General features: G+C 40.0%; 1 protein-coding gene across 6 annotated transcripts in view; it reads left to right on the top strand.

Moving 5' to 3' along the window:
- The window catches only part of cntn3a.1 (contactin 3a, tandem duplicate 1), an 86,328-nt gene that overhangs the window by 39,815 nt on the left and 34,019 nt on the right, over positions 1–12,494 (top strand). For all 6 annotated transcript variants that reach the window (XM_086214497.1, XM_086214496.1, XM_086214495.1 and 3 more), the window contains 3 exons: positions 7,041–7,244; positions 7,831–7,933; positions 8,903–9,087. In XM_086214497.1, the coding sequence (XP_086070623.1) occupies positions 7,041–7,244; positions 7,831–7,933; positions 8,903–9,087 (492 nt within the window). The remainder of the gene's footprint in view (positions 1–7,040; positions 7,245–7,830; positions 7,934–8,902; positions 9,088–12,494) is intronic.

Genomic DNA, 12,494 nt, shown 5'->3' with positions numbered 1-12,494 from the left:
TCAGGGAAGTGTAAATAGAAGCAGCATCCCTTCAATAATTCATGTTCATCTTGTCTGTCATTTGTTACCAATACATGCTCCCTCTGATTTAGACTCCAAAGTCCCTTTAGACTTTTCCTTCTGATACTGATCCTTTGGGACTGGGCTCCTAGAGGCGTTGTTGTCCGTATCACACTGTGTTACATTTCACCTGGCCCATATCTGTCACACCCAGTCCCATTACCTGCTCTTAAAAAGGAATGATAAGCACAGCCACGCAAGCACATAATTTCTTTAGCCATCATCAATGTATAACCTTTAATGTGTTGAGAGCACACAAATGTAACTCCAGATCAATCAGTTTCACTCATGCATATCTCACATACACATCTAGATCTTTTTCAAATGGATATTACTGTTATCTTGGTGAAACGAGATGAATTTATTTTCATTTCCTCACAGCCTGATACCTTACAGCCTCTTAAAAGGATTTAAAGGTAAAAGTAATATGAAGGGTTGCATCAATCTGATGTGCCAATGCATGGTGTGTGTCAGCTGCGAATGTAAGTATGTAGGTTTACTGGACGAGGATGCATGCCAGTCTCTCCTCCTCTCTCATTGATGACAGCCTGGCATGCATCACGTCCCCACTGAGCAGTGAAGAGTGAAGCGGGCGGCTCTGTCAGCTCTGACGCTGATCAAGGTGAGATAAGACCAAAGGATTCCATTAGTTGTTTAATATGTATTTCTGTGTAATATAAGCACATTCTCTGATGATGGAAATGCCTTGACTCATTTTGGTAACACTATTATTAATGTGGGTTGACCGTGAAAATGTTCCCTCAAGGGTTGCCTCTCTAACCTGCTCAATAGCGAGACCTTTGCAAGGAGAGACGCTGCAGCATTTGATCTTTCCTCGGAGCACGCCCGCAGCCCAATATCACACTCTTGGTTTTTCTGATACTTGAGTCTGTTTTCGGATATTCTCCAAACACAGAGTTATCCTCTCAGAATGTGAAGATTCACCAACTCACAACGCCATTCACTTACATCTCCTGTAACGCACACATTTATGACAACATTCCCTGGTGGTCCGAAATGCAAATGTAAAAGTACAGTGTTGCTTTATTTGCCTTGAACAGAGGCTGTTAGCAGATAAAGCATGCTAGCAGTGTGACCAGACTGATACTACGCCGCTAGGAAATAGTCTTATTTCTGTCTCTATGTAGTTAAATCATATTGAGGACTGCAGCTGGCTCCAATGTCTCTGTAGTGGTTAAACACAGGATGTTGTCAGAGATGTGAGCTCCTGTGAGTGGGCCAGCTAAGCTAACTAGCTAGCCTCTGCACTTGCCAGCAGCCAAGACCACTCAGAGCGAACTGTCCACAGCCAACCCCTTAATGGAAGGTCAGCAAATTGTAAGCGTCATCTAGACAAAACAACCACAGATTAAATGTCAAAACAAATTGAGCGTTTCTTTCTAACCTCTCCCAGTGTTTTAGGTTGGAGGAGATCCAGAAGTAGCTCAAGGAAGGAGTAGAAGGAGCTCAACCGTTGAGCTTGTGAGTTCCGGGTGGTGTCATCAGGCTGCAGAGTGGGTAGTTCCTCTCAAAATTGTTCCAGAACTCTTGGAAAATGCTTATTAAGTTACTATCAAAAGAGTAAACCATCAACTACACGCTGCAGTAGAAACAACATTTTAAAGTATTTGTGCTTATTTCATGCCACAACCCAAACCTGTAAGGTGTGCATGTGTCTTTTCATTCTTTAAGAAACCATCTGCCACGAAAAAAAGCTACCGTGTCACTTACCACTTCTTTAAAATTCCTATTTAATAAGTTGAACATCTAATATAATATAACATAATCTCCATCTGGGGAAAAGCCAAATAATGAAGTGTGCTACTCCAATACTGTTCATCACACCGTGGGTATAACTACAAATTAATGTCACTGACTTTGTGAAGCCAAGACATTTAACGCATTACCATCAGACATGTGAAATGGAGGGATATCCAAAATCCAAATTGCATTATCAGTGCTCAGGCTCCCTGTCAACTGTAATTTTCCATGGTGAATGGTGATAAATTGCTAATCTTGGTCAGATCCATTAAAACTGGGTCAGTTCTTCTTCCCTGCTGTTTTCTTCATATCAAATAAATGCAGCCAGAGCCTGCCTTTGGACAAGCAACCAGATTGCTGTTATTTATACCACGAGCCCCTTCGTTCCTTCTTGTTGTGATGGATCATGGCTGCTCTCTTGAGACTTTACGCAGCAGTCGAAATGATCCATTTTCTACCAATATTTTTTGCAGCTGTCATAATAGATTATGCCTATTGATAAAGATGTTGTGGATTCCGAGATGCGCTTTAGGATGAATCATCTGCAATTTGAAAGGCAAGCCTGACCGTATCTGCTGTGGTAATGATGCATCCCGTCTTGTTTTAGTTACATCCTCATACACTTACACAAACAGACACCCACACTCCTAATAGTCACATGCCCTTGTCCTCATTCAGCCCCACATCCTGCATATGAATGTGAGTGGCTGTACTGTACCTGATTACTCTCATCGACTGGATATAATTTCACTGAATAAAATGAAATAAGTATGAATAATTATCCACAGTAAATATATATTTAAGAATTGAATAAATCTGGCAAGTATATCCAGCATCTTATGCATTTTAATTATTGTCAGATTGAACCAAAACGACTATAAAAGCTAAATGACAAGATGGAAATGGGAATTACATGGATATATTAAGAAGGAGTGACAAAGACATGCTTCTACAAATAAAGCCACGCTACTACAGTATTTACACTTCTACGATGGTGTCGCGCATGTAAAACACAGAAAATCCCGACTGGCATTTAAATACACTCTCGCAGGGCTGAAAGTGAGACATGTTCTCATAAAGAGTGAAAGGCCATAATTCATGATCAGCAAAATACAGCCTTAAACACGGATCTGCTTCATCTCTCCTTTAAGGGATTTCAATATCCCATGCATGATTTAGGAGACCATTATTTCTTTTATTGATGCCTCAAAGCCTTCTTGACAGCCATAGAAGTCAGTTTTGGTGTGGCCAGGATGCTTTAAAACTATGAAAGTTGCACTTTTAACAAAATATTAGCCATTAAACTAATCGTGAACTGTGCTGCGCTGTATTTGAATTATTTGTTTGTGTGTCATCCTGTGCTTTAAGAGGGTCAGAATGACTGTGATAGACCAGAACCTAATGCATCTGACCTCTTTTCACTAATGGAAGCAGGCCTTTTAGATTTACTCAAGGCTGAAATCACTTGTTCTCTTTGTGCAGCACATCTACCCCAAAACAGAGGCTGCTCGCTGGCTAGTAACAACAAATATAGCTTGCAGGGATTTTTCCGATGTGCGTGACCTAAGCCATTTCATAGAGTGAACTTGTTGTGTGTTATGAATACAGATAGGTAGCCCTGGTTAATGGCTGTTACTGCCGAGGGAACAGACTTGCAAGTACACACTTTGACACAAGTTGCGCATATACTTTTCTTTGATACAACACACACTTGTGCAAACCCACTCTGGATTCATGTCCTTGGCCTGTCATGTTCCATTTCTCTCCCCTCCTTTCATATCATTAGGGGAGAATTGATGCTGCCTGTTCATTATATAAGAGCTAAATGGAAGCACAATGAAAATCTGCCAATCACTGTCATTCATTATTGCATTATTCCATTACAGCCCATCCACAGAAGGCTTTTGAGTCAAAGCATCAAATACAACCGCTGGTGCCTTCTACTTCCTATTTCCTGCTTCCTGTTTCTCTGCATAAATCTTTAAACTAACCAATTAGTAACTTCTTATTTGCTGTTGTTCCAGTTTGTTGTTGGAAGATATTGTTTCATAAGCGACATTAAATATACATGATCTTGTCAGGATGAGAGCTGGGATGTATTATTTAGGAGAGAGGAGGATATTATAGCTGTTCCCTCTGCTGTTCGGATGGAACGAGTGAAGAAATTACCGTAGAAAGAGGATGCAGTTCAAGGCAGGACAAAACTGCCAGGGAATGACACTGGAGTAGAAATACAACATATTCTCTCTCTCTCTATTCAGTGTAAGAAAGTGATTAAACATGTAGTTTGACCTTTTCAGAAATATTTTTTTCTCACGGAGGATTGACTGTGCTAACCGCACCGACTGTCTGTCTCTGAAATAGAGCCATGAGCGTGTGAGATTAGTGTAGCATAAAGACTGGAAGCACCTAACGGGGTCTTTTTCAAAGGTTCTTCCACTAATTTTACACCTCACTAATTAACCAGTAGGCCAGAAGATGCAGATCATCTGTTGCTATCATGGTTCAGTTGGAGTTGGAGTCACCGCATGTGGAAGTGTACACGTTTGGAAAGAAGAGAAGTCTGTCTTGACGCATGTTTTATACAAACGTTATGATGTGTCCTCAGCTAGAAATATTGACAATGTTTGAGATTATTATGTGCAGTGTTCTGCTAATTGTTTTTTTGGTGAGAACCTTTTAATATGTTCCCCTAATGTTATTTCTACAGGGAGGGGAACATTCTTTTAAAATTTAAAAAAAAATGTTAGCTGAGGTAGCAGCAGCATTTACCAACATCACCAAAAGATTAGCATAAGACATTTGGTCTTAGGAATCATTTAACCTGATTTAAAAGATGTAAAATCTCTAAAACTGTAATTCAATGTTTGATTAAAACATTTTCTCAGATCTCATTATATCTTGTGGCTAATGTTATCCAAGGTTGTTGGTCATTCTAGCTGAAAACACAACAACGCCAGCTTAGGAAAGCGTGCGGCTTGATGGTTGTCATGATTACCCTATCAGCATATCATTTAGCTTCCAGGGGAAGTCCTGCTAATAGACAGTGTAACTTAATTACATCCTCAAGTGCAAATGACACATAGTGATCTGCAGAGTTTGCATTAATACATCCAAGCCCACACATGCTCATTCACCCTTAAGAGCAGAAGTGAGGAAGACTATGTCAGGAGATAAGTGTCCTGTAACTCATGTTGGAATTATTCCCTATGCTATAGTGTTGAGTCATCGCTTAGAGGAGTTTTTACCAACGGCCGAGATTGCCTTTGGGATGGGGATGCAATATGGTCCACAGCAATCTATCCTTGTGTCAATATGTCAAAACACCATCATTCCTTTTTATAATGTTGCTGATTGTTGGTGTAAAGCCCCCCTGACTGCTCTCCGTTTGGTCTGTAGAACTGGGAGTCTTTCCCAGAAGCCAGTTATCATGGATGATGAATAGTGGACTAGATAGCTCCATACTGAATAACAAGATCTGAAATATGTTGGTTTTATAGGGCACTTTATAGCTTTTTATGCAAGATCTGCAGTTTAATGGTTGATTTAAGGTCCTCAACCAACACATGACATCCGCACACAGACATCTTGTTGTTTTTTTCAATGCACATCTTCTGTCCATGTGTTTTTTAAATCAATATTTATCAAGTAATAAATCCTGGAATTAAAAAAGAAAGAAAGAAAGAAATTAAACTGAAAAATCAAATCAAAACATGGAAATGGTAAATTGAATAAAGATTATAAGCAAACCTCAACTTTAAGGGAATATGATTTGTGCAAATAGTTTTTAAGGAACATTCACCTCCAGGGATTCTACCAACAATTATTTTCATTATTGATCCACTGACTATTTTCTTAAATAAGCACTTAATTGTCTTGTCTATAAAAAGTTAGAAAACCACTTTCCCCAGCCGTCTCTGATGATTATAAGTTGCATGTAACAGCAAAAATTGACAAAGAAGATAAGTCTTGCTGTGAATTTGAGGGATATTATATCAAAAAATACTTTGATAACGCTATGGCTGAAGGGATTTGCTTTTATTTCAAGATTGTTATAGCCTGGAGGTTGCCACATGTCCTCTGAGAGTGGTCATCAGCTGCTGAGTCGGCTTGAGACTCACCTGTGAGTGATCTATTCATTTTGTCTGCCTAAAGCTCAGCGACGAAGGGTGGTTTATCTGAAACGTCTGACTGGTGATAAAGTGAAATTGATCAATTGGCGTGCTGTCCTGGAGTATTGCATTGTGCTTCAGCTGAGAAAAAATAATTACAATACGATGCAGGATGGCAGTAATAGTAATTCATCCATAGATCCCCAAACACTGTTAAATGGTTATTACGGCAACAATCAATTTTTCCTCATTTGCAAAGATCATTCTACTAGGAAAAGTGCTCAAACTTTATAAGTTCACATTCAAGTGTGTCAGCACATAATTGCATGTTTTAGCAAAGTGCAGCAGGTTTATATGGTCCGACAAGTGTGTACGTTGTTGAAGTCGACTGTTGATGTAGTACAGTTATTGGCATCCACTTCCTTTAAGTATCCAACTTTCCTGAAGGTCATTGTCATCACTGAACCTGTGAAACTTTTACTACATATAATGACCTTTTTGTTTTTTTCCAAGAGTGAGCAACGGCAATTGATTCTCAATTATAAAGTTTTGTTTTTAATTTTGGAAGGCTGGCACACGGTGCGATCCACTAATTACTTTCTGAAGGCATCCAGTCACATCGAAGTGACAGCTGATGAATCTCACGTCATCTTAGCAGATGATCTCTATATACAGTAGTGTGTGTGTGTGTGTGTGTGTGTGTGCGTGTGTGTGTGTGGGAGCGCGACTTGTTTCTGCTCCTTGGCCTTCCCTGTCCTCAGCGTAACAGATATTGCTGGAGTGTTCCTGCTGTGATTATGATCAGTTGACACGAATCACTGAAACAGGCCTCAGCTATCACAACAACAATCAGGTTCTTAATGTAACAACCAGGCGAGGTTTAGACAGTCACAATAAAACAAAACAAATATATATGTGGTCCATACGTGATGAAGTATTTTCTAACTCTCACAATAAAATGCTGTAATAAAAAGATAAATGTGCATCAGAAAACTCAATAAAGAGACTTATTCATGAAGAGAAAATATCCAGTGTACCCACAACACTTTAAAGATATAAAGTGAAGTTACATGTTTGGTTGAATTGTGCCTCATCCATCTTCCACAGAGTTGACCTTCACATGGATCTTCAACGAGTATCCATCGTTTGTCACCCAGGACACGCGACGATTTGTGTCCCAGAAGACGGGCAACCTCTACATCGCCAAAGTGGAACCCTCGGATGTGGGCAACTACACTTGTGTCGTCACCAACACCGTCACCAAAAGCAGCGTTCAAGGACCACCGACACCTCTAGTGCTAAGGGTAGATGGTAAGTAGCAACTTCATTTACAAGTCTAAGTTTTTGTTTTTCTGTTTTAATTGTTCAATTTCTACTCAGATGAAGGTGCTTTTGTCCACTCAGTGTTGATAATATACTTGAAAGTTATTGACTGTGGATTCGCAGCCCTAAAGGTCTGAATAAGTGGGGAACATTTTGGATGAACATTTTGCTGATCAAATTATCCAAGTTGTCTTTGAAGTTGATTTTAATATCCCGGTCTGGATTGGAAAATACAACCCTAGGAGGATAGCCGTCGTCATTTCATCTGATTCTTTTCATGTCACACAAGAAAGGTTTGTAATTATGGTTTATAGATGCTGTGTCGACCACCTCTACAGGGCCGGGGTGTAATTTACTGAAAATAATTACACTTTAAATCAAAATCCCAGTAATAGTCAGAAAATGACCATTTGATATTTTCGTCTAAGCCCTTGAACATGGTACAGGGTTATCGCTGGCAAGACTTGCACTTTGTTTTGATTTTGTCTCTTTGTGACCTTTCCAGGGCTTGAGTTGAAGAAATTCCCCCCAGACATACGTGGCATCATTTCTGTATTTTTCTTTGCAACACCAGGTGTGATGGGTGAATATGAGCCAAAGATCGAAGTGCAGTTCCCTGAAGTCGTCCCTGTCGCTAAGAGCTCCACTGTCAAGCTGGAATGTTTTGCACTTGGAAAGTATGTCCCGCTGTGTGTGTTATTGTAGTACAGTCATGACTCACCATTCATTCTTTTTTTAAAAATATGCCAATCAGTGCTGCATGGTAATGTGTGAGGTGATATTTTAGATCAAATATTTGACATTGTAATGACTCCTTCTTGAGCTGGAGTTAAGGATGATACAGGGAAGCATGTGAACCTTTCAGAGTAATGAAGAAGGTAGAGGAATATCAACTTTTTTTGGAAAGATGTTGACTTCCATCCTCTCTAGAGCCAGACGTGAAGATAGATACCCTTCTCTCCCCTGTGTGTGCAGGAGGTAGCAAAGAGTCCAGCAGACCGCCAGTTACCTTTGCACAATCAATGCTAGTGGATGGGAAATGTTAGCATACCTCTATCTAAAGTCCTCAAAAACACTTTTCTCAAGAGCAGTCTTTGCCAGCATTAAAGTAACCAAGATTGCGCATGACTTTGATTATGAAATAAAACTTAAAAACCGCAAGATGTAATTGTAGAATCAAACATGTAGTCTGAATTTACCTTTTTGACAAAACCGCAGGTGCAGTGATTTAACACGGCAGGCCCACTGAAACTTTGTCCATAAAACAAAATGTTTGTAGACGACTAGAAGAGGAGCTGTAAGAGAGGATAATTATCTGCGGACAAACCAAGATTCTGAACCGGATCTGATCAATAACTTTTGAGAGAAGTATGTCCCCTCTTTCCACCTACTGCCTTTCATTGTGCGAAGCTAATTGGTCATCAGCTGGTCTCTGTGGGTTTCATCTCCTTACAGCAGAGAGAAGGGTGGCTATCTTCTTATCTGGGAAGGATGGAAACTAGTTACGTTTGCCAAAATGTTGTGTTCCCTTAAATGCCACTGTTTGTCAGTCTTCACTAATCTATGCCACTGAGCCAGAGCCCGAGAGTAAAAGTTCTTGTGGAGCATTTTTCATTTTTTGACCTTGCTTGTTTCCATGACTTTAGCCCCGTGCCAACCATCAGCTGGAGAAGAGTGGATGGGGTCTCCTCTGGCAGGAAGGTGGACATAAATAAAGCCAATGGCGTTTTAGAGATCCCTTATTTCCAGCAGGAGGATGCAGGGATATATGAATGTCTGGCTGAGAACAGCAGAGGAAGAAACTCTGTTAAAGGAAAGCTGTCTTTCTACGGTGAGTAGGAGTGGGGTTTTCGTTGACTAAATTTTCACACCTCTTGTTTTTGGAACTAGAAATGCTTTTAACCTGCAGTCGTCTTCCTGAAATATCATGAGCATTTTATAGATTTTTTTTTTTACCAGGTCTTCTTCCCAGTGATTCATAGCCTTATTTAAAACCCCCTCAATGATCCAGTATTACCGAGCAAAAAGCTTTGGGGAAAAGAGTGTAGTTTTGAGGGAGTCTAACAAAAAGTTTTATTTGTTGTCATGCAATATGTAGCTTTTATTAAAACCCATATATAACAGCATCGTATAGTGTAATGCGGCAGTAAATTAACCTATTACCAGTAGTTCATTTCTGACAAGCTCTTTATTGTGCCAGCGGCTAACGTTGGCCCATAGCGCTCACAGATTTATTCCTCCTTTCAGGGAGAGGTGATTTTTCCCTCACCAACACTGGACTTATGGCCCATATTCTGAGAAAGCTTTTAATGGCCCCTGATGAAGGATTTTTATAGTTTCTCCCTCCATTATTTTGCAGTTTATGCATTGATGATGTCTGCATACAAGACCCTGTAGGGATATGCTTGACTGAGATCATCAAATCGAGATTTTTCTTTTCCGCAAAAGGGGGATTCCTTTGATATGATAATAGGGGTGTTTGCGACACCTTGGGTAAGATGAAATGCTCCCAGTGTCTGTAGGTAGACTGAGGATTAAACATGCCTTAAAGACTCAGTATAATGAAAATGTCTTTTTCAGTCTAATTGCATAGATATGTAGGTATAAATTACCTTTAAGATCACAACTGTTGCTGTGAAAATCGTGACTGAAGTCATATTTCTCTGGAAATCAACAAAATCATCTGTTTCAGATTTCTGGTGGAGTTACACGTAATATCATCACTATGTTACCTGATTGGCCCATTCACCACATGTCCCTGTCAGCATCACCTGTTGGCGATTACAGTTTGGAAGAAGTTACTAGCTGGAAGCATTTAACACCAGAAAAGCAGCCCTTTGTCTCGGGAAGTGTGCACAAAAAATGCACGCTCTAATGCTGATGCTTATTTGTTCCCCAAAGACAAAAACCCTGTAATGATGAGGTTGGAGGGAAGAGTCCAGCTCTCTTTCCCTCTGATAACGTCTAGTTTTGGGCACACTGCAAGACTTTGCCACTGGAGTACACCTGCTTGGCTCATACTGCACACTAGGGTCTACTGTATCACAACGGTCTCCAGTGTTGTGTTGGTTTACCAGGAAAAAAAGAATCAACGTCTTGCTTTTAAACTCTTGGCAATGCACGTGAATACACCAAAAGATGGAAGGACAACTTCCCAACTCTGGAAATGGGACCATCTGAGAAGCACGTGAATGCAGTATAAATGTGTCTTGTGGAAGACACAGAAGGCCACGCCCCCCTCGAGTGTACTGAGATTCAGCTGTGCTCAGAAAGCTGAAGCAGACAACAACACAAATGATACAACTGAAGTTGAAAAAGGACGCACATGAAAGTAATATTCAACAATAAGGGTTTCATAGCGTCACAGGATTCAGCCTAAAAGACCTAAAGGCCCTAAAATAAGGGAAGTGGTGTAATTGTGTCATGGTCTGTGGTTGTTTTGTTGTTTTATACAAGGTTGTAGCTTTTACTTGTAGCTGTGTTCGCACTGTGATGCAAAGCCTCCACACCTGTGTTCCACTATAGTTGTGAGAAATACGTGTTTCTCCTTGTAAGATTTAAGTCTTGTATCTTTTCTCAAAGCCAGGCAGACTGGCTGGGCGCCAGGTGATAAAAATCTGTAATCTCATTTTAAACTCCCATAGACAGGAGCCTGTGGGACATCCATCAAGTCTATAGAAGAATAGGAGAATCAATATTGGGATGTGGTCTTTGCGACATCCAACCAATGCTGCAGCAAGAACAATAAGAGGTGGCTTCTTTTTCAATTTCCCACCTAATTGTCCTTCTGTAGTTTTTGGGGATTTATGAAATTAGATCACGGTTTAGCAGCTGACCGCATTTGAATGGGCTCAGACGAGATCCAATGGACTTTGTGTAAAAGCCGTTTCCATCACGTCTTCTCTTCTATGACTCTCTCATTTGTAATATTAACTGAGTGTCATGTATTTGTTTTTGTGTGGTGTTCAATTCTGCACTGCATGCCGGCTCATTTCCGAATGCATTCATCACACAGTTCCTTTTCATAAAAGAAACCAAAGAGAGCTTGAGTGTTTCTGAAAAAAGAAAAAAATTCATACGGGGCTACTGAGCACTTCTTATCAAGTATAATGCACTGTATGCACACGTGCAGCACTGACGATAAAAGAATTTGCAAGGAATACCATCATTACTTTTTAAAAAAAATAGTTTTCTTGATTTTACTTTTAAAGTTTACACAAACAGTTTCTTAACATCAAGACAGGATGTGACAGCCGCCCTAAAAAAGGGAACTTCCTTCCTCCCAGTGTCACCGGTGGGCTTCCATTAAACAGATTCACTCATTGACCTCACAGCCCATGTGCAGGGGTGAGTATGTGCCTGCCAGGAAAATCTCAGATTGAATGCACCATATCATTTTGTAGATGCAACTCCACTCCACTTCACTCAAAAAGAATTTAGAAAAAAGAAAAACTGATCACATTATGGTTATTATTATTATTGGTGAACTATCGGAGTAGCATGGCTCTTCAAGGAAATGAACTGACTCAACTTCCTCTCTCTCCTTGACCCTGGCAGGGCGTCCTGTATTTATGTGGCTGCTCCACAAGGGCCATAAATATTCTTATACTGTCACAGGAGATAAGGCGCTCGTCATTTATGTGACACCAGCAGAGCCATCGTAAATATAGAGGCCTTTTCTCTATGGTTTTTAGACGTCTTGAAAGACAAGACGGGAATATAACCTGTATTATTAACGGCATTGCTAAAAAAAATATTTCATTGTGAGTATTCACATCTATAAACGGGTCAGTAACCTTGATTCTTGAAAAGAATATGCATCAGACTGCTAACTCAAGCTGGTTGTGCAAGATTTCAAGCTTTCAGCTCACTGCTGCTGGGGAAGACTTTCCTCTGAAGATGCCAAAAATTAGAGTTGCACATGTAAAAATCACAATGACCTTTTATTTCCCATAAAATCTAAACATGAGTATTTTTATTCTTATTTTTTTTAAAGAATGTGATGAGTTATGTGAAATGTATTTCAAAGAAGCTGCATCACATTCAAGTTTGGTCATTTAAAATACTTGTGCTCTCTTGAAGGTGAAGACAAAATATGCCCGTGGAATATTTGGCATTAAACATGAGGGTGTGTGTGGGGCCTCTGAGAAAAAATATCGGGAATCACTGCTTTACAGCAACCTCGTTGTGTATGATTTCATATTGATCCTACCTCATACTTATGCAGTTCTTTTTATT

This window comes from Aulostomus chinensis, chromosome 9 (genome assembly GCF_037954235.1).
Source record: "Aulostomus chinensis isolate RoL2024-O1b breed Wild chromosome 9, RoL_Achi_v1.0, whole genome shotgun sequence".
Classification (NCBI taxonomy): domain Eukaryota; kingdom Metazoa; phylum Chordata; class Actinopteri; order Syngnathiformes; family Aulostomidae; genus Aulostomus; species Aulostomus chinensis.
The sequence above is the reverse complement of the archived record's forward strand: the minus strand, read 5'-3'. Positions and strand labels throughout refer to the sequence as shown.